At 33.4% G+C, this 24542-nt stretch overlaps 1 protein-coding gene across 6 annotated transcripts in view; it reads right to left on the bottom strand.

The window, feature by feature from the left end:
- Positions 1–137: 137 nt before the first annotated feature.
- The window catches only part of LOC144473481 (uncharacterized), a 265918-nt gene continuing 241513 nt past the window's right edge, over positions 138–24542 (bottom strand). For all 6 annotated transcript variants that reach the window (XM_078187376.1, XM_078187373.1, XM_078187378.1 and 3 more), the window contains 2 exons: positions 21657–21770; positions 138–20480 (listed from right to left, as the gene is read on the bottom strand). In XM_078187376.1, coding sequence (XP_078043502.1) covers positions 20276–20480; positions 21657–21770 — 319 coding nt within the window. In that variant the 3' untranslated portion in view covers positions 138–20275. The remainder of the gene's footprint in view (positions 20481–21656; positions 21771–24542) is intronic.

Below are 24542 nucleotides of genomic sequence, written 5' to 3'. Positions count from 1 at the left end.
TTTCCTATAAAATAAATTAGAAACGCAATGTCGGCGTCACTCGTGGCCTCAGCATACCTGTTAAGGATTAATTATATCGCATTGAATTGATTCGTTGGGTTGAAATATCGGTTGATTAATAAAGCAAGAAATTGTCAGTTGAGAAACATAATTTTATTGAAAAATGACTAACAGACTACATTTATTGACACCTCAGAGGAACGACAAAACTTTGAAGAACTTAACATTTGTTCGCGTTTGTTCGAGTCAAACAAGGAGACGCTAATTTGTCGAATGTTAGGCAACGTTTTTCACGCGCGTTTCGTTTATTGAAACATGCGTTGATTACAAGTATTCGATATCCTGCAACATTATTATACGCATCTTCCATCTCGCTAAATTTCTACGCGAGTTTACGGATAATAAATATAGGGATTGCACAACTTATTACGAGCATCGTGGATCAAACGATCGTTTAATATAGCCACCGATCTCTGCCTTGTGATCGTCGATTATACATATTTATATAGAAAAATACTACGTTCGCATTGAAACACGCCTGTGGTATTGTTTCTCGCAAAAAATTACAGAATTCCATCTTCCTTAAGACTGTCACCATTCTCAGAGAATATAAACTATATTTGGTCTCTTCGTTAAAGCTATGATTATTCAAGACTGCGGGTTAATTAAATATATCTTGATCCTGTGTTACAAGTCTCATGCTGCCATCTATTTTGTTTTCTTCTTCTTTATAACCTATCGACCGTCTGCTGATTATTTACAATACTCTTGATATTAATCTTTATGTATAGAGTTTACAATATATGTATATATATTTTCGTTGTACAAGGATTGGACATTTTTTTTCGCGAGATACCATGTCAACTGCTGCAATGAAAGAACGGCGTAAGGCGTACCAAATGGTTTATTCATAAATAATCGTTCGTTACCTTTCTCCTTCGCAAACATTAACGTCGTCTACTATATATTATATAATATTCTTTTGAAGCGCGTTTCACAAATTCTTCTTCGTTTCTTACGGGAACTCGATTTCATCGAATAGGTACACACCGATCATTTATGATATTTATATGTATACAGAAATCATCTGAATAAAATACTATATAAATAAAATTCATTTTCCTTTATAAAGGAACGTTTAACTTCCTATGCAGCAATATTTATTAACACCCCTTACGCTATAATAACGAGTCAGGCTCGCGACAAAGATTTTAATGATAAACTATTAAATTATATGTTATTCATTCCGTTGGAGCGAAAAGACAATTTTATTCTTCAGTCATTAAAATTTAGTGATAAAAGTAAATAATGACATGCTTGTCTTGTTCTGTTAGGGAACTGATTAACACTAGGTTTACAAAACGCTTAATTTAGTCAAGTTTCAAAATTTAATTTATCAGTGGCGCAATTGTAAAGATACATTTATGAACTTTTAATCGATTTTGTTTCATTGGACATACATTTGCCAACAAAAACTAAGAATATTTGATATTTTAATAAATATATGTCTTATTAAATTAGAAGTAAATATTATAGTGAAACATACATTGAATTATTCATATTGCAGTATTATAAAAACAGTTAAAAATAAGCAAACAGAGTGAAAAATACAGGAATTAGAGAGTTATAATCAAATAATATTAGAATATTATTCTTAGCTTTCTTCGACAACTGTATATTATGATAGAAATCGTTAAAAGTCTGATATAAATATAGGTTTAGCATAATTACGAAGCAACATAGAATACCTGTTTTTAATCCTTCGTAAATCTAGTATCAGAGATGAAGAAGTCGTCAACGGAGATCCAAAAGAAATCGTAGCGTAAGGGGTTAAATAAAGAACGAAAACAATGTAATAATAATTCGCTGACAATTTGGTGACTCTATATGATTTCGAAAACATCGCATAATTCCTACCCACGCAATACCACTGCTTATCGAACGCCTAATAATTAAATAAGCATTCGAAAGAATAATTTTGTTCGCGTTTTAGTTTAAGATGAAAACGAATATTGTACATCGTTGCCTGCTGCCGATTCGTTGTCGCTGCGAATAAATTGAACGGAAGCGATCAATTGAACAATATTCTTGAATTGCCCGTAAATGGATTACAGCATGAGTCTTATGTTGCTGATTGATAACGGCGCAACTCATTTTCAAAGCGTTCTGTCACAGAGAATTCGACGTTTCCTGTGCATTTCAGAATCAGAGCAATATTATCGAATAAATAGCCTATCGATCAAAATATCTTTGCTACGCTTTTACGAACGAGTATAATAGGGAGTGTACTTGTAGTTACATACATACACACATACATACACACATATATGTATAAGTCCTTCGATGACCGGTGGACGACGCTTCGAAAACTTTTACGCGCATTGGCTAATTGCCTGCTCGACAGTTTTTTAAATGATTAATCGCGAAAACTTTAATCAACAGTATTAGATTACGCTTATGAATAATAATGGAATTTTCTTCGGTTTCAAATTTTCCTTTTATTTTCGTTCCGTTACGATCAATGATAACTACTAATTCGTAGTAGTGTACGTTGATAAATATCACACGTTTATTTCAAAATTTTATTAGCACAATGGAACCTCGGTTATGTCAATTAATCTGAGGGACATTGAGGTTTAGATATTAGAATAGTTAGTTACATTTCTAGATTGAATGACTTTTATAATAAATTATATTAACATTTCATTTACCAAAGTTTATTAATAGAATTTTTTACTAACTATCTGTACCTACTAGTAATTCGACATTTTTCCATCGAGTAGTCAAGGCGATAAAAATAACTATATCATTCTTTAAAATAATTTTTAAGTTATTAAATTCTGTTATATTTAAAACATCGTTGAAGAAGTAATTTAGATAAAATTCATTAGGTTCAGTGCCCTATGTATAAAACTGTAATAAATCAAGTATATGGTTGAGATACTGTAGACAAAAAAGATTCTCTGTTTAATGGATTATTAACAATTTGTTAAGAAATTTTAAATTGATGACCTTCAACTTTAAAATGTCCATCAGAGGTTCGGATAATCGAGGTACCACTGTATTAAATTTCGCATTTAATAGTGATATACAGACTGCGGACTTTATACGTTTATAACAAAAACAAGTTAGTGCAATTTAAAACAGATGGCAAATAAAAATCATTGAATATTAGCGATATACAATAGCCAACTCGTTAAAATTATTAAAGAAAAAATTAAATGTGTATATGGCAGCTGTTAGTTGACGCAAAATATATTTAGTTTACATAGAGATCCGCAGCCTAATGATATGTTATTCAGTTTTGTTCGAACTTCTTTTCTTTTCCTCGAAGCTTTCTTCGACTACAAATAAATGATATTGTCCACAAATATAATTGAAATTCAAATAAAACATTCGAATGCAATATAATATACTTAAATTATATTTGTGGACAATATAACTTAGGAATTACGACAATTAGAACTATTAAGTTATTTAACATATTTTTGAAACGTTCTTTTCAATCTTTCTATTCGCATTAATCGTTCAATTACTTTAAGAAACATTTAAGTAGTTAATTCAATGAATCCCTCGATCGTTTAATATTTTCAAAGACGTGTGCCGATTGACACAGGATAAACGATGTACTCTCCGTCGAGCAGGTAAATAAATCAGCGCCAGACTGCCTCGCGTCTTAGTTATAGTACAATAAAGTTGGAGAGATTGTTCGCGGTTCGATTCGCGTTGATCATGAATGTTTATACAAATGAAGAAGGAACGCGCCACATCGGTGAGGATGTAAATACTTACGAGAATCGCAATGATCGTAAGAGCTAAGGTTACATTACTGATTTTCATTAATAGATACTACTATGTGTTTTCTATAGATACGTACTCCATGTACTAGTCATATATGTACTTAGGTCCGATTAATACGTGCGACAGAATTCGTACTTGCCATGGAGAAATTGTTAGCGTGGTCAGATTAAGTCTTGCATCTTCCACCACCCCTTCTGTCCGATGATGCCAGAACCAAACGGGGGCGCAAATACAATTTTATTCGAAAAATACTTCAAATGCTTCCTTCGAATACTTCGAATAAATTCTCCGAAAATTTCGAATAAATTCTCCAAATATTTCGAACAAATTCTCCGAATATTTCGAATAACACTGCACTCGAAGAATTTATTCGAAATATTTTTCGAATTTATTTTTACTGGAATTTATTCGTAATATTTTTCGAATATATTTTCACTGGAGTTTATCCGTAATATTTTTCGAATCTATTTTTACTGAAATTTATTCGTAAAATTGAATTGAAACGTACTCAAAGTATTTTTTGAATAAAATTTCATTCGGATGAAAACATTGCCGAATCCGTAATTTCGAGGGAGTATTCCAGCAATAAATGTAGAATATTAGAATCGAAATGCGATTGCAAACGTGAAGTGGAAGTAAGACGTATCTCCGATCAATCACACGTCTCTGTTGTCTTTGGAACGGTCGAACTAATTTTCCGTCCAAATCGATGCTTTTCGCGTTACCCTTTTTTCTGTTGCCATTACGTAACCTCGTATCCTCGAGGTTCGTTAAGTAGTAAGCTTCGTATTTATTACATTACCTTACCGTTACCTATTACTCTATAACAAATTGCACGGTATTAATTACAGTATTATACATTATTTCGTTAATAAAATAGTTTCAGTAATTTCAGCGATTCAGGAATCTGTGGTAACAATCGTACCTTTCTCTATCCCCACTTTACGGAACGTGTGCATAAGCTAGCGTTTCTTAACACTAGCGAACAGGTCGAAGCAACCCGATTTTTGAGTCTACAGTTGAAGAAATGATAGAAACATTTTCGTAGGAAATTATTTAATTCCTTTTTTTTTGAAATCATTGAATAATTTTTCAAAGTTGTTGAATAGTTTTTCGATGCTATTGAATACCTTTTATATGTTATTCAATACTTTTCCGAAGTTATCGAATACCTTTTCGAAATTATTAAGTTACAGTGAAGATTTCACTAAACGCGCCTTCGTGGCTTTCGTCAGACATTATTTTTCGCGTGATATATTTCAACGGGAACGTTTTTGCGGATGCTTGTAAATGCATACTGAGACATCCACTTAACTTTGGAAACGTGTTTGCGGGAACAAGCATGTTCCAGATGCACCGTGACACGTACTACTATTACTGTATTCATGCAGCACCATTTTTCACACGGTCGTCGAGTCGCAGAAACACGTTTCGTTGGCGCGAGCTTTCCGCGAAATTTTCCGGTGGCAACTCGATCCACGTTATTATCCGATGTATAGAGCATGCATGCAGCAGAAATGTCGCGTCGCGTTATATAGCGAAAACTTTATTTCGCATCCGAGACAACAGTAAGGCTTGTTTATTAATTACAAGTTTATAGTTTCTAAACTTGATCGAAGAATAGTGTCATTCAGCTTAAAACTTTGGCTGTTACGGTAAACGTGTGCGAATGAGATTTTCATAACTTAAAAATCAATCATTGTTAACATTTGTTAATATTTTATTTACTTTATATAAAGTATTATGCAAAGGAAAACCAATTTATTGAAATATATTGCTATAGCTTCTGAATAATTTCTTGAGAAATCCTCACCCGTAGATTTTCTATTTTAAAAGAACTATTACTAAACTGTATGTATAGTGTTAAATAATAGAGTGTATAAGGTTAACTTTTCAAAAGTAATTGGTGTAAATAATTCATTCTAATATCGTAAATCTGCATTTTTATATTTAGTTTTATGAAGACTAGGAAAAGAAGAAAATATCACTGTTTGAAAGATTCTTAATATGAAAAATGGAACCAAAATATTATTAATTTTTATTGACATACACAAATATTTGTGTATTTTGCCATAAATGTATAAAGTTCCGCAGTCTGTTTACGAGTATCGGTGTACCAGTCAACGTGTTAAGTAAATCAAGCTTTGTCAGGGAACTGCGAGGTACAGTGGGTCAAAAAAGTATTGGCACAACCAGTTTTCTTAGAATATCCTTAAACTATAATGTAATCTATTAACATTAACTCAGTTTATTAGTGTCTTTTAACGCGCATAAATAGCATGTTTACTGAGAAGTCTCAATTATTTGTTATAAGGAAATGAAGTCAAGAAAACGAAAAATCCAGAGTCAAAAAAGTATTGGCAAAAGTTTTGCCTTATAGTTTAAAGATATTCAAAGAAAACTGGTTGTGCCAATACGTTTTCGACCCACTATATAAGAAGCTTCTACGATAACGACTGCTATAAATTTTGCCTTTTCTATCCGCATATCGATGAAGAAGAAGCTGTTCTGATTTCGTGCGATTTTTACGAGCTTTCGCGTGACAGCCGGCACCGTTCAACCGAGCCATAAATTCTAGAATAACATGCACAGATTAAGCATCGAACATCTTCCTGCGAAATCCACTTTCGACGACGAAATTTCTGCCACCATCTTGAGCCTTACAAATGTTGTGCACACACATATGTACGCGGGTACGCGTCGCGTTGTTGACATTTCTGCTTGTTCCTCGTATTCACGGATCTCGCATTAAGTGCATAATCCTGTATTACGATCTCGCGTTGTCATTTGAACAGACTCAGACCCGTGCACATTTCATATGACATGGTTTGAATTCTTATTTCAAATAATGTGTCCCCTTACTCCATAAATATTTTTCATCCTGTGGCCACTTTTGAATTAATATTAATTGAAACCGTACATAAAATAAATTTTATATATAAAATAATATTTTAAATGACATATCAGGTTTACATGTCTGTGATCACTTTTAAAAGTTCATTAATTGAAATAATATTTCAAATAATATATCAAATGATATTTCAAACATTATTATGTTATCTCATTTTTTAATGATTTGAGATGAATTTTGTTAAAAATTATATGGCTGCCTTAGTCGGGTTTACCCTGCCATCCGAATTGACATTTTTGCAAAAAAGGAGACCGACCTCATTGGATCACGTAATTAGGCGGTAACAAGAAACATTTTTCCAAAGAATAACATCCTTCTTCTACCTCTCGCAGCAGTGTAGCAATTATTTTATAATAATACGACCCAGACAAGAATCTTTCAAGGAAGAACTCTTTTGAAGAAAGAGTTCAAAGTGAATTATTGTAAAAATTTCTTGAAATCATATTTTTTCGTTGCATATTATTTCAAGTATTATATCTTTATCTCGAGAGAGAATATTGCTTAAAAGAATTCTTATTCCTTTTGTTGCATATTATTTTGAGGATAATTTTAATTACCGTATTTGAAATAAGAAATGGAGTAATTTATTGTTTGAATAGCTCATGTTTAAAATGATTCATTCTGAATAATTATTTCTTAAATTCATTTCGAATAACCGAGGCCTGCGACACTTCAATCAACGCGAAGTTGTAGAAAGTTGCATAATTTTTCCATTCGGATCGCACTCGTATCATTCGACGAAGCAACTTCTCGTTTTTTCGGACGTTTATATTAATGCAATTCTTAGGATAGGTAAAAGTGACCGACAATTGCTATTAAAAACTACAGCGACTGAAATAGTTTCATTCGAGCATAGTTGCAGTAATACGCATTTCATACGTTTTAATATATTTACAAGCATCACGAAGCTGAATTAACAAGATTTATTGTCTAAGCAAATCGCGCAACGATAAGTAAAAGCAGATCTGAAAAGAGTAATCAATTTCATCGAGCTGACACTGTTTGCAACATTATATTACGCGGCAAAATATTCGAGACGATTTCTCTAGAATAGTAGGAAAATATTTTGGTGTGAGGCTACTGTTAATTTCCAGCTGTTCTTTTATATATATTTGGTCCCCGAAATTTGAGTGTGTCGTTCCTTATCAAATGGAACGATAGTTGCGAAATCGTCTTTGATCGCAGACTTTGCACGTAAACGAGATCTATCGAAGAATTGTATAATACAAATTGAAGCATTCGATGTAGAACCAAAGATCAGTCGAAAAGATCAGGTTAAATTTCAATACGTCTATATTCAAGGTGTTCCATTAAAAACAGACACCACTTTTTACCCCATTGAGTTTATATTTTCCTAATCTGAAAATATATAAATACTAGTATTTTTTCGTATGAGGTGTCGGTCGCGAACAAAATTGTTACATGAATGTGAATAACAAATTACGATGCCAACGTTCGATTTAAATCAAATAAAATCTAAATTCTCTTCGAGTCGAATTTTATTGACAATTAGAGGAATATATGAATGTTTCACGGGCGTTCATACATTCGAACTTCCAATTATTACGAGATAGAATCACTATTAAAATTTCACTCTGAAATCTGATAGCAAAATTAGACAAGGTTAATAGCAAAATTTATTATCGTGTCGTATAATCCTAGTAATACACACTTTAATAGCATAAACTTAATGAACGGTATTAGTGCGGCCTGCTCTTAATGATCCATTCTGTATGTAATATGTACGTGAACAATTTAACCCAATTAAAACGAAACATATCCTATAATACTGTAACCCATCTGTCTGTATTTTGCAGTAGTAGTGATCCAAATTTTAAAACTACTTAAACTTGTTAAGACGCATTATTTATTTAAACTTCGTGCTCGTATTTGCAAAATTAATGTTTTACGTCCATAGTAATATCTATTTTTTTTAGTAAGATTTTAGTAAGATCTATGTCATAGATGTGATAATCCCAATAAGATATAATCCAAATAACATAATCCTAATAAAATTCAGATAAATAAAGATTTTGAAAATTAGCTGTAAAAAACAACGCCACAAATTATGCAAAGCCTTATTTTTATTATAAGAGATGACGAACAATAACCACAAGAAAAATAAAAGGAAAATATCAAGATTCTTTTTAGAAAATACAATTCCTTCTAAATAGTTCTGTTTAATCATCTATTGGCCAATAGAAGTGCTTTTAAGTATTATTTATGAAGAAATCGACTATATCGAAACATAATTTGATTCTTGTGGTGTTAACCCTTCGCAGTCGGAGCCATTTTAACTGGAAATCCAAAATATTTCTTCAGACTCACAGTGTTTCCATTTTATATAACCTGGAGCATTTTATACATTATAAAATTGATTTTTATGACTTATGTAACAGATAATAGCTCTTAACAATTTTTTAAATATTAGTAAATTTGATAAAGATTATTTTCCTTTTTATGATAATTTTTAGAGACGCCTGAGAGTCGCCATTCGACCGCAAAGGGTTAAATTTAAGAACAAAGGTAAATGAAGACATAGTAAAAACAAACATTGTTTTGTTCTACCAGAGAAATTATTGATCAGAAAAGAATTATTTATCAACGTAGCTGTAGTAAAAAGATTCGATCTAACCAACCTAAAGTAATCGTATACATATAACTAAATAAACCATAATCCATCGAAAAACATAGTATCATACAATATGTTAACTGAAATAAACATAGTAGTATATGTTCGAATTTTTATAAGACATGAATTTTGTTATGAACGTTATTATAGATTATAAAATACTCGCAAATTTAATAAATATCAGTAGATACTTCTAGAAAAAACAATTATAATAGATATCTTAGTTTTCTTAAAATTCTTAGATTTTTCATACAAATTATGTCAATTAAATATGTTCAAAACCATTGTATAAATGCGTATCGAGCATTATGCAAAATAAAGATTGTCTGAATTGATTGTAAGAAATATCAATCAAACAAAAATGTCTTTCTCCTTTTAATTGTTGTAATAAGTTGAAAATTACGTTTCTGCATTAAACGTATAAAACTCACAGTCTATTGATTATAGTCACCTTTAAGTAAGTAAATGAAGTGAGTAGATACTATTTAATTAATTACGTGAGAGGAATTTTAGGAATTAATGGGGATTATTCTGTCGATAGTGATTGAAGAGAAAATACGTGTACTAAGACGGGATTAGTATAATACCGGTTTACTTTCCTCCATGGAAATACGTTCCGAATCCAAAAAACTCGAATCTATTATCAATTTAAATGTTGCTATTACTTAACAAAACACTTCAGTGTTAAAATAAACTTTTAAAATTTATTATAATATACGATGTATCGAGACAATCATTGCACAGTAACCTGGGATTCGGTAATTTTGTTTTCCTCTGAAAAATAAAATCTAAAATGTTAGTTCTTCCGGATAATTATGGTACAATGTTATAAACAGAAAATCGACAAATTGAAGCTAAAATTAATTATTTCTATTAATCTATATAGAATATCAAATGCAAAGTGTGTAATAAATGTTTACACATACCAACAACTGCATTTTAGTTATTTATGTATTGCGTACAAATTTGTTAATTCACGAAAAGAAAATGTTAAGTTTTAATTAATTTAAGCATAGAAGAAGCTTATAAAAACTTGATTAAAAGTCATAGATATTAGACTACATTTATATGAAAGTTCGCACCATTGTTAACACGTACACGTAATTTTTAAGCAAAGTTTTCTAAAATTGTTGAATTTTACGTAAATTTTTCTAAGAACACGAGTCATAAGTATGATGTTAAAACAGTACGTACCTTACCTAATTTTATTCGCATTAAATTTGTGGACTAAGAAAATGTGTTGTTAGAGACCTATTTAGTAAAAATTTATCGTAAAATACTTTACATTAAAAACAACGATGTTATAAGTCACGCTGTAGGTTACTGCACACAATGTACTGAAGGCGCCATTTTGAAATTGAACTTTTATTTTTGAGTTTGGCATCGGCGACTCAAAAAACATAAATTGTTGCTTCGGAGACCACCGTGCATTGTTTTTTTCGAACAGCTTTAATACTTATTAGATCTACAAATGAATAAACCAATTTTTATTAAACAAGCAATAATACTAAATGATTTGGCGAAAGGATGTTAGTATAATATTATCTCAAGCGTTAATCTTATCAAGAGTTAATTAAATAAAAAGTAAAGTAAAAGTAATGGCAACTCTTTAAATAAATATTAAATATCGGTACAATTTTTGGACTATTTATTTGTACACGTAACACATGAATTATCTCTTTTATAATTCGAAAATCATGCTCCAATCCTAACGAATTGATCAAGAAATTGATATATTTAAAGCAACAATTTCTTCTAGTTTATAAATTTTGATGTAATTTGGATCACTTAACGTGCTACCATAACTAAAGGAGAAACGATCAGACGTTATTACTGCAAAATGCAGAAGCGGATAAGAAAGAATATCATAAGACATCGTTTGTTACACTTAACCTTAATTTCGACGCTTTAAAACAATGCAACGTGTGTCTAGGACACCCTGCAAATTATATCGTTGACAGCATGTGTCCATATTTTCAATATAAACACGTGGTTACAGACAAAACCTGAATAATTGGGACGACGAAATTATGGCCCCTGGTTTCTCGTTCTGATTGGTCCAGAAACGTGTCGCGTGAGTAAGTAGCTTACAATGAAATGCGTGAAGAAGATTTCATTACAGAACTAGTTTGACAAGCTCTCAATTTTTCGATGCTCGAGACAATTTTTTTCGGCTAGCACTTGAATCTGTCACACGTATCTCACAATCTATTGTTCCCACGTAATAATGAGTCCCGACAAATGATAATGATAGGGCGAATTCCGAACTTTCTCTTCATTCCTGCAAACCAAAACGAAGAAATTAAAGATCGACATCTTGTTAAAGCTCAACTGCTCGATAGACACTTGCGACAAGGGATTCCTCTGATCGTTCTACCAGCGATGAAATAACATTGAACCTATGAAACTATTGTAATTGATACAATAATTAAATAATTAACCATAAAAGATATTTTAGAAGGCTTCAAAGGATTCCTCAAGTGATTCGAAGTAACTTTTTCCTTAGCGAAAATTTTCTCCGTGGCTTCGTCAACGAATTATTAACGAAAAACACGGACCAATCACGCGTCAGTTGTACTTGCTTTTTGATTGGTTCGTGTTTCTCGACGACAAAAACGGGACCATCAAGGAGATTTTCGTTAAAGAAAAAGTTATATAAAATCAGCCCAAGGATCGCCCCTTTCAATGGTTTATAACGTTTTTAAAACAAATTATGTAAATATCGCAACGAATTGTTGCAAATAAATAGTTCAAGCATTTACGAAGAAATTACGAAAAATGTTACGAAGAAAACAAGATTTCTCGAATCGTAGCTATTCGGAAACGAAGATTTCGGAATTTGCGTGTTCACTTAAAACTTACACTCGCGGAATATACTTTCGTCAAGTTGTTGCTTAAACTTTATCGAACGGAAGGACAAACGATTCACATAAGAATTCATACGAAGTCGCTACTACGTCGTGTAACAGGATGCGTAATATATTGACTTTGGTCGATCCTCGTGTTTGAGCACTGATAGTAACAGTTTTCTTAAACTATACAACTGCAAATATGAGATGTGTCCTACTTCGCAAGGGACACGTGGTATTAACACTCGAACGGCGGACCTTTTCGACGAAACTGTAACCGACATTGTTTTCAGGAATTTTTTTACCAATACTATACCTATCAAGCTATTCAGATTTTACAGCTTTCGTCAACTTGTTCCGATAATTTAGTCAATCTATACAATTGTATAATTTGTGTAATTGTAAAATGGTTAAATGAATTGTTTGATCATGGTAGGTTTAGTGTAAACATCCAAATTAACCCAAGCTCCACTGTCCGAATGTCAACGTACAATTCCAAACGACGAAAATTAATTGCACCCTCTTGCTTAGCTAATCGCAGTGTTATAATCGAGATGTTGATGGCGTCAGTTTCTGACGTCATTTGGTTCGAATGAAAGAAAAGCTAAGAGTCACGGCGTTTATTTCACCGTAACGTTTAATTGTCGATGAAATTGCAAAGTAATTTAACAAGTAAATCATGAAGATTTTTCTAAAACGACTTCACGTTCGAACGATCTACGCGCACACCTGTACTCCATTTCATTATCTAGAGAACGAGAGCGTACTCTTGCGTCTTCTATTTCCTTTCAATAAACTAAAAAATATATTCTTTCGTAATATTCCTCTCTACCTTTATGTACATTGCCTGTAGTTTATTGTGTTGTTTACGGCCGGCGCCTCTCTCTCTCTCTCTCTCTCTCTCTCTCTCTCTCTCTCGAAGTTCTGTCTTCTGCATGCCGAAACGTATAGGCAAGCTTTCGCTCGTATCCGCCGTGGACGCGCTACAAGATCTCACTATACTCATACGGTTCGCGCATTATCAAAATGTCCGCGTCTCTGCTAAACCCGGTGTTCACGTTTCACGCTCGATTTATTTTTAGTTCTTTCTGCATGGCACTCTTAGCAGCGATGCACGATCTAAGCACCTGCATAATAAACAGACTGCGGATTTTTATGCGGAACTCGATGCTCGTCGACCGAAAATCGCGAAATATAAGCGACACGTGATTCAGTTCGCTGCGTCGAATTTTCAAAGGGGTTTGCCGGAGATTATTCTTGTAGAAATGAGAACCGTTCTTACGATGGTACAAAAGATCGTAAAATTTTATTTTTCTCGAGATCTTTGTCGGTTCGATTTACATGAAAATCTGCAGTCCACCGGGTCACGTGACACACGTCACTCGAACGATTTAGGAGAAACTAATTCCAAAAGTTAACGCAACATGAAATTCGTCTTAAAATGATGAAACGTTTCACATATTTCAGTTTTTCGTTTCAAGGGTAGATTTTGCACGCTCTATGTGTTGAATGTGTTTTTTTTTTTTATATGTTGGAGACAAATTTAAAAATGAGCTGGTTTTTCGTTTATTAGTTTATAGTGGCGTCAACATTACACACTGTCAACCGTATGGAATAAAATATAATATTCCAAATGAACTAAAAAATGCATTCGAAGACAGCAAATTGCAATAATTTCATAGTTAGATTGCGGATGTTTATACAAAATAAAAATGGTTTTCAATAATTACATGATGCATAAATTTCATAGACACTTATTTCTTCTCTTAATAAATGACTTTCGAATTGTTTATATTTATATAAACAATTCGAATTATATATAATTATTAATAATTATATATATTACATATATTTTCTACAAAAATAAATAGCTAGATTTTGAGAATATTTTGATATTATGTACATCTTATTGAAATGATTGAAACGAGAGAGATAATTCCATCTGACTTACTTTTCCTGCAATCAACTTACACAATTTTTATTTCAAATATACAACCGCAGTCTATAACTGTATCCATCAATTAAATTACCTGTCTTTTTTATAGTGTACGCAATTGAGATTCAGCATACTAATTACGAGAACACATTCAATACACAGGGTACGCAAAATCTATTTTCTTCTTTCAGTTATACGAAATATTAAAAAATGTCAAACGTTCTGGGATTCGTCCTGCAAAAGGTGATCGATACGCGCGATTTCGTAGAATAATTTATAATTATGACATCTAAAACCGGTAGGTGTTATCGTAGGTTCACTTTGAAAGACATCTGTGAATTTACAGCAGCCTAGTCAGTTGCGCTGCAATCGAATAATTTTACGTCGGTTGCCAGTGAACACGTTGTAAGGAGAAGAGACGGACCAATTACGGTTACCCCACCCCAAAATTTATGTTACTCTAAAAATTTGCTTTTGTGAGTTTCCGCGAGAGCTGCTCATTCATCGTTGCTAACTGCTACTTAACTTTTTGAAATTATAGTTGTACAGGTGTGGTACTTTTTTGGTAGTGTTACTGTGGTGGACGCCGCATACACACACACAAACACACACGTGCACAATAAAAACTCTCATCGATAGTACTGAAGTTTTTTTAGAGCACCTAACAGACTGCTCCAGAAGTAAATCTTTAAGATCGCGAGAATAGGGAAGATAGTCAGTCCACCTCTTCTTCTTACACCGTGCCAGCGAACAATGAAATACGGAAGATTGAACAGCAAAAATGAGAGGACACAGAACATCATACGGCGACATATAATACGATCCTTATGTAATCACACGAAACATCCATTACGTTGTAGAACGGTATAACTTGGAATAAACATCGATTAAACGTACGGATCAACCTTCTGAGTTGCGTAGGGTCAAGGGACGCTCGGAGATCTCTCTGTTAGACTGTAGCGGTTGTATATTAATTATCTGTGCAATTGACAATACACGACGAAATTCGATCGTAGCACGTCGTTCGTTATATTAGGTTGGTGCATATGAAATATCTTACCATTATTAATAATGGTGCATATGATTTTTAAGTGAGTACATAAAACTGCAATCTTTTTTCAAAAGCTATCGATTTAATCAAAATGTGCCCCACTTGTTTCAATACGCATTTCCTAGCGCGAGTTTAATTCATAGGTGCCTGTCTTCAAGAAATTTTGATTTTTCGGATCAATAAACTATAGTATGGAATTTTTCAGACTGTCTCCATTTACGCTCCCAAAGAAAAAGTGCTAATGATACTGAAAGACTACTAATTAGACTTAGACTACTAATAAAGACTTCTACTAATATGTGAACACTATCTATATTGGCATTTCTACGACATATTCTCTTAGGAAGAATGGAAACACACAAATATACAGAGACAAAATGATAGCACACTCAAGGTTTATTTTGATTTTCTTCAATATGTCGCAAGGTTTAAGGAAGTTAAAGTGGCTCTCGATATTGGTATCAGTCGTATTTCGTGATGGGCCGTGGTAAAAGATTATCTGACAGTGACACAAACGCAATTCTTATTTTAAGAAAACGGAAAGTAACGATTACAGAAACTGCAAAAGAAATTGGTCGAAGCAGAAAAGCTGTATATAACGTATTAAAAGATGTGGATAACTACGGTAAAAGGGAAAGCATTGGAAGACCAGCAACCCTATCGCACCGTGACGCAACAGTAATATACTTCGTGCTGCATCTAATTCTTGGGCTACTGCAAGAGAAATTTCTTGCAAAGCTGGTGCACAAACTAATATTCAAAATGTTCGACGTGTGCTGCAAATGAGTAATATTATGAACCGATGAAGAATAAAAGCCAAGTCACGATTAACAAAGAAGCGTAAGGAAGCACGCCTTGAATTTGCGAAGAAACATATACACTGGAGGAAAACCTGGAGGAATATAATCTTTACAGATGAAAAACGGTTTTGTCTGGATGGTCCAGATAATAGTGCATACCATTATCATGACATTCGAAAAGGACAATTAACACGAATTAGACGACAAATGAAAGGAGGTGGAATAATGATTTGGGGCGGCATAGGTTACAAAGAAAAAACGGATATTAATTTTATACAAGGAAAAATGAATAGGGCAAGTTATTTGAGATTAATAAAAAACCACAGGTACAGTTATATCATTTCCATATTTGTCTATTTCAAATTTATATAATATGGAATATTTTTCAGATGTGCTATCATTTTGTCTGTATCCATTTGGGTATTTTTATTTTTACAACGAGAACTCGTTGAAGAAAAGTCAATCAAAGTTCTGTTTATATATTAGTAGAAGGCAGTCTTTCTGTATCATTGGCACATTTCCTGTACCATAATTATAACGCACGAGTGTGCCATCTTTTGCTGTGGGAGTTTATATACTGTTTAACCCATAAAGACTACGCATACGTCGTACAAAACAATTGCGAAATTAAATAAAGTAAAATATACGATTTTATAAAATATAGATCTTTTGCGAATCAACTTTCACTATTTGAAACATTTAGGACAGTTTTTACGGGCTAAATAGTATATAAATGAAGACAGTCTGAAATATTCCAAATCAGAGTTTATTGATTCTAAACATTAGAATTTGTTTAAGACAGGCATTTCTGTATCGAAATCTCGTTGAAAAAGGTGTAGTAGAGCAAACGGGGCACATCTTGATTAAATCAACAGCTTTTGAAAAAAGATATACGGTTTTATATATTTACTTAAACATCCGACATTCCATATGCCCCAACCTAATAATTTCCCATCGGTACACACCCGGCCCACAACGTGCGCGTGTGTGTGCCGTTTGGCAGAGATGCGGCTTCTCCTTCAAGTCGTCTTGTTCTCTTCCAACAATTTTCATTCGTTCGCTGAGTATTTGAAATGGTGGTTGTAGAAAGACACGGTTATCGTTTTGCAAGAAAAATGGAATCTCTTTTGTAGCAGTGAATTGAACTGTAAATATGTCGATCACGTGAAAACAGATTCTTCTGTGACAATAAAAAAGCATGTATGCATTTTCTACAGAGGATATAGATGTTTACAATAATAAAGAGAAAACATTGATTATTCTTCGATATTATTATCGTCCCCGTAAACTTTAGATACCTGTGCCCATGGTAGCCAGATAACTAAAACCAGATTTCGGATCGAAGGAGTGGTGAGGGGTCACGTGACGGTCCGTTGTACAGTACTAATCGACGAGGGCCGTCGCGGCACGTGATCTATCCCCCATTCGTTTCATTTGAAATCCGTCGAAATTCTCCGGCTACCATGCCTGTGTCTTCCGGCATTTGACTTGCTCGTAAAAAAGACTTTTCGACGAAGCGAACATCTAACACATAAAGTAAGAGGACAATCTGTACACAGATGAATCATTAGAATCTAACAAAGCGGTAGTGAAAATGTTGTTCGTACGTTCACGTATACCAATTGAAAATTGTAATTACGATTATCGTGTAACTGGTCGAGAATTGTATTAAAAAGAGGAAGCCAAAAATCGACTGAAGAAACATTATGGATCATTCTTGAGCTTCTCCTATGTACAATGCATACTGGACTGTAAAAATATTTGAACGCCTCCGAATAAAATCTTGAATGCGAGAAAAAGAAATAGTTACATTATCGACTTCGAAATCATTTTTATCAATAGCAGCAGATTCTGGATTTGTAACGGTTTACCACTAAACCTCCTACTGCTGATCAAATGATCGCGTTTCATGATCAATTTAGTTTGCAATTATTGATATTATGAAGATACTTTCAGTGGAAATGATTCAATAAATGCCTTTAGTATTATAAATATTTTATTATTATCATCATTACTGTTACTGTTATTATTATTACTATTACTATTACTATTATTAGTGCTTTGTAGGTTTAGTGTTAAAGAATTTGCTGCTCTGACATTCTCAAAGCATTCGTACGATTAAAGAGTATTTTTTGATAAACAAGTTTCCATACGTAATTTACTTCTTCCTATTAATACTATTATGTTCTATTTAAAAATCTTCTTTAAGTATGAACAATAAAGCTTCGTTTCGGTAAAGTAAGTTACGCGAGATATTTTTAACCCATCTGCATTATCGCACTATTTCAGCTGTCGCGTTGAAACATCAGCGACGTTCAACCGACTACCGACTCGTATCACCGCGCGTGGTCGATCGTATGCGTGGCTCCCGGAATATTCCGCGCTCGGTGATAGAAGACAGTCGCGGCTCGCGGATTATTCCGCGCTAGGATGCAAGTGGGTTAATATATAAAGTATGAAGGTTGGTTTGAGAATTTACTGAAAAAACATTTGTTTTACAGTATACTCTGTAGAGTTCGTTTGGGACATCTATTACGAAATTACAAGATTACTGGAAATAGTTCGTATCGTTGAAGTAAAATATTTGTAAATGTTCATTAGAATATTTGTTAACTGTAAAGAGAAGCTAATATATAATAATATGTAATAATATATAATAGACTTTTAACGAAATTTTTCTTTAAATTATGTTCCAGTGTATCCAGCTTTCAACGATGTATTGTCGATCAACATTAGAAAAGCCTGATTTTTTAAAAATTCTTTCTTGTAAACATTGATAATTTTGTTTGCTTTTAGCTAAGGTTTATAAATAGACCGCGGATCTTTATGCAAAATAAAAATGTTCCGAAACAAGAGTTACTTCTATCTTTCTTGAATAACTTTAATTAATATAAGATTGTGTATTGATATTAGTCAACTATTTTTCATTTTTCATAGTTATTATATTTTAATTCATCCTAAATTGGACCTGTTCATATTTATCGTAAATGCATCGAATCCGTGGTCTATTTATAAACTAATTTTCCGTATGACGTGTTTCATACACTATTAGATAATTATAAACTCATGTCAATTTATGTTAGAAACGGCAACTTATGTTCACTATGAAAATAATTTTTCTCATAGGTTAATAAAATCCTGTCGTTATCACTTCTTTTGCTTTGACTCCACAGTTTATTGTTTTTTAATTATCGGAAACTAGATCTGGCTTAGAAGTCGTATGCTTAATTATCGAATATTCGAGATTGATTTTAAATATCTAATAAAAACAATACAGCACGACACATTTAATTTGTTGGTATAAATGATCGTTAACGTTTACTGTTTAGACTTTAATCAACTAATCTATCGCTTAATTAACTAGTTAACTATATAAACTCTCGCTTGACTATCATAAATAGACTTTATCTAGAAAACCGCAACGGTTAAAATTCTTTTGGCGTACGAAGGTATTTATTCTGCTCGTATGTTGCTCCGAAAAATATCCGTAACACATTTATACGTTCTACGCATAAAAAAGTCTTTCTGTAAGAAAAATACATTTCAATTTTGTAATGTAACTGAATTCTTTCAAGCACTGAATACTTAGATCGAAGGCTTCCGAATACTTTTATCGCCGTATTTCCCCCGGAAACGATTGATTCGAAGCGGGAAACTGAAACCAACTTCCATTTTCTTGATGTTCGAACAAGCCTGATCGATTATTACGGAAGAATGTTCACCTTCTCCCCTCAGCACTCCACAGTGGCAATTGCAGCAATAATAAGTAAGAAATTTTACTGTTCGAGATTGTTTCGTGCCGATTGAATAGTAAGGAATTTCGCATCAAGACGATACACACGATATGAAGAATAATTAACGACAATCGATGCCGCGTGGCAGCAAAAGAATTTGCTGATCGTCGTCGATGGTAAATCATTGCGACCAAGTCATTTCGTTCGGTTCATCGGTGTACGATCAAGTTAAAACTGTCTTTAAAATTGACATAAAACGTCGCATCTGTGACTGTCCGATCGGAACATAATCGACTTGAAATGGAGCATCGTTCGCCGGAGTGTCCCCACCCCCTCCAGCGTGGTCTGCGACGATCGAATCGAAAATCGGTCCGCGGACCAGCGTTCGTAATTCCGACTTTGTCTCGCATTCGGCTTGTCGGCGCGCGCGATCGGTAGGTTTGCTTTGAGGTTTACCTGGAAACGGCGTATACTCGACGTTTCGGGTCGCGCGAAGTATAGTAGAGTGATCATGCGTGGTCACACGAGGAGCTCCTTGAGGAAGTCCTCGGCAAGCATGTCCTACAAGTATTCGTCCACGCGGTCGTTCTCGTCCGGCGGGCTCGGCTCGCTCACGCTGAGTATGGGCAGGCCAAAGTGTTGGACGTCCATGCTCGACTCGGGCGTGCTTTTCGCGTAGTCGCAGCTCTTCGAGTGATCAATTCGCCGATGAGAGTGGTGATGGCAGGGCGGACGGGCGTCGAGGACGCAAGAGGGTCGGTAATACCTGCGGGTTTCAATGGATAGGATTGGCTTTAGTCGCGTAAATACCTTTCGTTGTTTGTTGCGCTGCGGTTAGGTTAGCAAGTACAAAGACGCTGCAATACCAACACATTAAATTTACACGTAAATGGTCTATAAAAATGATATGTCACGATCACCATCATTCGACACCTTTAGTTCAAGGTAGGGAGGCAAAATTTTCTTGTTGTATCGTATATTACTCATCACGAGAAACAAAAGTTTAAAGGAACTATAGAACACATGGTACACAATATGGAACAATGTGTTCTTGCTTAGAAACATTTGATTTCGATGAAACATTTCTTTTAGAGCCAATTATCACATAACGATATTTGTTTGATCGAATTTATAAAGAATAATGTTCAAAATCAATCATCTGCAATGGAAAAAAAGCCCAAGATCATTGCACGCATACTACAGAAAATACTAAATGAACTACAAAAATGGATCAACACCACCGGATTTAACCCTTAAATGCATAGAGTCCCAAAAATGAATGAATAACTTTTTGCGCGGATACCCGACAACAGTTTTGATATCGATACATTTGGCTGAATGGCAGTGATTCCTTTGTCCATTGACTTATCAAAAATTAACTAAAATAATGACATTTGACTTCAATATTTGTATCTTTCTGACGTTATACCAATTGGCGCGCATTTTTGATAGCGGGTTCATTTACGTACTTTTGGAAGTGGATTATTTAGAAATATTTTGGTGTGTTCAAAAAAATTACAAAGTGCAATGTATTTCTTTGTTCCAAGAAAGGAAACGACTGCTTCAATCTCTTTCATACTAACTAAAGAATTTTTATGTCTATTTTGCATAGTGTACCAAAAATGAATCATTAATATTTTTCAATAAAAACCCTATAAGATATGACTTATAATTTTTTTTAATATTTTTCCCGATTTCCACTCATTTGAAATATTATAACCCTAATTTTTAAATAAAATTCATTAATTCATGCATTTAAGGGTTAAATTTTCCACAACAGAAACAAAAGCCATAACTTTCAATAGAACCCACCTACACACCCCCACCAAATTATATCTAAACCACTACCTACTGAAAGAAGTCAACTCCGTAAAATTGCTAGGTATACATACTTTGATAGTAAATTGACCTGGAAAGAATTGCGATAAAAATAGTGTCTTACCGTTCGTCCATGGAAGCAGGTTGTCGTACGGGAACGTATTCGTGACTTCCGCTGGCTCTCCATCCTGCGAAGCGTCGACCAACAAACGATGATGACGACGCGATCGAAGAATCCCTGTAACAGTAACAAAAAAGTGCCATATAATATTCTTAATATTAAATTACGTGATAAATTTGCCCACGTTTTATTACAAGAAAATTAAAAATTTGTTTCCTATTTTATACAAAACTGTTTTAACGAATGTACTTAATTATATAGTGCGTACCATTTAGTTTTACGACTTTATGTCATCTTTCCCCAACGTACAGTCACTCACTAAAACATTCGATCGCCTTTTAAAAGCGGAATAATTTTTCAAAAATACAGTTCGTCAGGTTATGTTGACTGCTTTATTAGACAACGTCTAAACTAGCAAAGAATTTTAATTGAATATAATGGAAAAAGGATAGAACTAATGTTTTTGAACTTTGTTATCAAAGCACAGAATCAAAAGTTAAACAATGCGTGTAATTGTATGAATGTATCGAGTGAATTGTAATTTATATGAATGCTGAAGATCTCATCCAAGTATGTTAACAATTATGTATAGCATTTTTAAAATACTTAGGCCATTTGTTTCAATTTTGGGAAAGATATTTCTTTGTGTGTGATTGTATATATTATTTAAATACGTGAGTTCACTGATTTTCAAAAATATTAAAATATTAATATTAATATTTTGTTTGTTTCTTTTGCATTGTTGGAAATAAATTAAAATTAACGAGATTAAAGTCTAAAAAGTATTTAACAAGACAAAGAATCCTGTTAAAAACAGGAATAGCCATTCAAACGTTTAAACTGCATCATTAATTATTTTAAAACATATGTGATTCTAAGGATACTTTGTTTGAAAAAGTTGCATCGAATTATATAGTTTTTGATTTAAATTAAACAAGAAAATGACGTTATTTTCATAACATTCTACACAAGCCAATATCTTTCGACTCTTTGCATTTGAGTGCTCCGAAGCGGAGGTATTCAAAATTTATTTTCATTGTCTCCGTAGAGCTATCTAATTTAAAAATAAATCTTAAGTGGTTTCACTCTGGAGCCCTCGAGTGTAAACGGTTAAATTTATTGTACAGTATGTTATATTTTCTACCGATTTAATAAATGTTATATTGTTTTTATTTTCGTTCTCATAAAATTTGTAATTTGCATAAAAATCTTTTCTGATAAACTGAGAACCAAAATAATTTTTCTCTTTTTGCGATTTATGATTTTTCTTCTATTCCTGTAGATGACACGAAAAATACGTTCCCCTTTAAAATCATGTTTCATATAATAAAATTATATGAAAATTCGATCTGGCAAAGAAAATATCTGTTGGAAGTACTATATACTCTCCCTTCATGCATCACGCGAACAATACGTAATACTGTGCTTTATACTAGCATGACGTTAAGCCGAGATAAAAATTACATAAGAAAGATTAATACAATGCAACGGGTTTATGTAATATTTGCTACTATATATTAAGCTGGGGAGAAAGAAATCCATTATTTTTACGTGAACTTCGAGACTTTATTTAATATGTTTCCGATTGTCCGATTTAGGTCAAATATGCACCGTTTTGTTCTATAATTTGTTGCCATTTTAAAGGTACCTTCACAATGCCTCTCTCGTAGAAGTTTTGGCCCCTAATAGCGAATAACTCTTGCAATCGACTTTCACAATCTTCTCTCGATGCCAATTTCTTATCGCTAAGGAAGTTTTGAAATGCAAGATAAACATGGTAATCGCTTGGTGCCGGGTCTGGACTATATAGTGGATGCATCAAAACGTCCCAGCCAAGCTCCTGAATTTTCTGACGAGTCACTGAGACGCGTGTGGCCTGGTGTTGTCTCGATGGCACACAACACCTCTCCTGTTGGCCAATTCTGGCCGTTTCTGTCAATCGCTAGCTTAAAACGGTCCATTTGTTTACAGGAAAGATCCGAATTTAGTGTTCCTAAACGGAATCGACGAAACCAAAATTGCGCGTGGTATATTATTTATATTATAGATCGAAAGAATGCAATATTCTAAGTACAAAATATAAACCTACGTTGATTCTAAACTTAATGGTTAACGAGATTTAACCAGCTTTCTTTTACTATGCTATGTGCCATGCATCCCCCATTCGACGTTAATTTAGGATCGATACAGTTTTACATTTTCCTACTTATAAACATGCTTTCGATATATAATAAGATAAATATATCTTTTCAATAAAAACAGGATTTCCACCTTGAAATTTCGAGAACTATATTATATACAAAAAAGTGTAAATATTTAAGTGTTATAAGTATATATATGTTATACATATGTATATACGTCGTCACCGCCGCCCCCTCCCCTTAAAATTCTACTTTCTAATAAGTATTAATTTATTTGAAAAAATATTTAAAAATTGATTTCGAAATGAGTTAGTTGATTCTAATTCGAGATAAAGTTAATCTTATTTCGATTGTTGTTAATATGAGAATAATAGAATCATTGGTCCGTTATTCAATAAATGTATGGTAAAATACAGTTCTTAAATTATTTACAAGCTATGGCGTTCCTGATAGCAAGAGAATCGCTGAGTGTGTCATACGATTGTGAATTCTCTGCATTGCCCGCAGCCATTCAGGTTTAAAAAGAGGCACGTATTCGCATTCAAGGCAGAACTTAGGAACTGCAGTAAAACTTCTAATCCACACTACAAGAAATTCGAATAATAAAATCGTGGGAAATGAAATATACGTGACAAGTTTTGCGTAGGAGACAGCTTTATTGAGTCCACTGGGATAATAAAATATTCATGCAAGTCGCTGTCCTTTGATATATCGCGAGTATGCGTCGATTATGCAAACCAAGAATATT

Source organism: Augochlora pura, chromosome 7 (genome assembly GCF_028453695.1).
Source record: "Augochlora pura isolate Apur16 chromosome 7, APUR_v2.2.1, whole genome shotgun sequence".
In the NCBI taxonomy this organism is placed as follows: Eukaryota; Metazoa; Arthropoda; class Insecta; order Hymenoptera; family Halictidae; genus Augochlora; species Augochlora pura.
The sequence above is the reverse complement of the archived record's forward strand: the minus strand, read 5'-3'. Positions and strand labels throughout refer to the sequence as shown.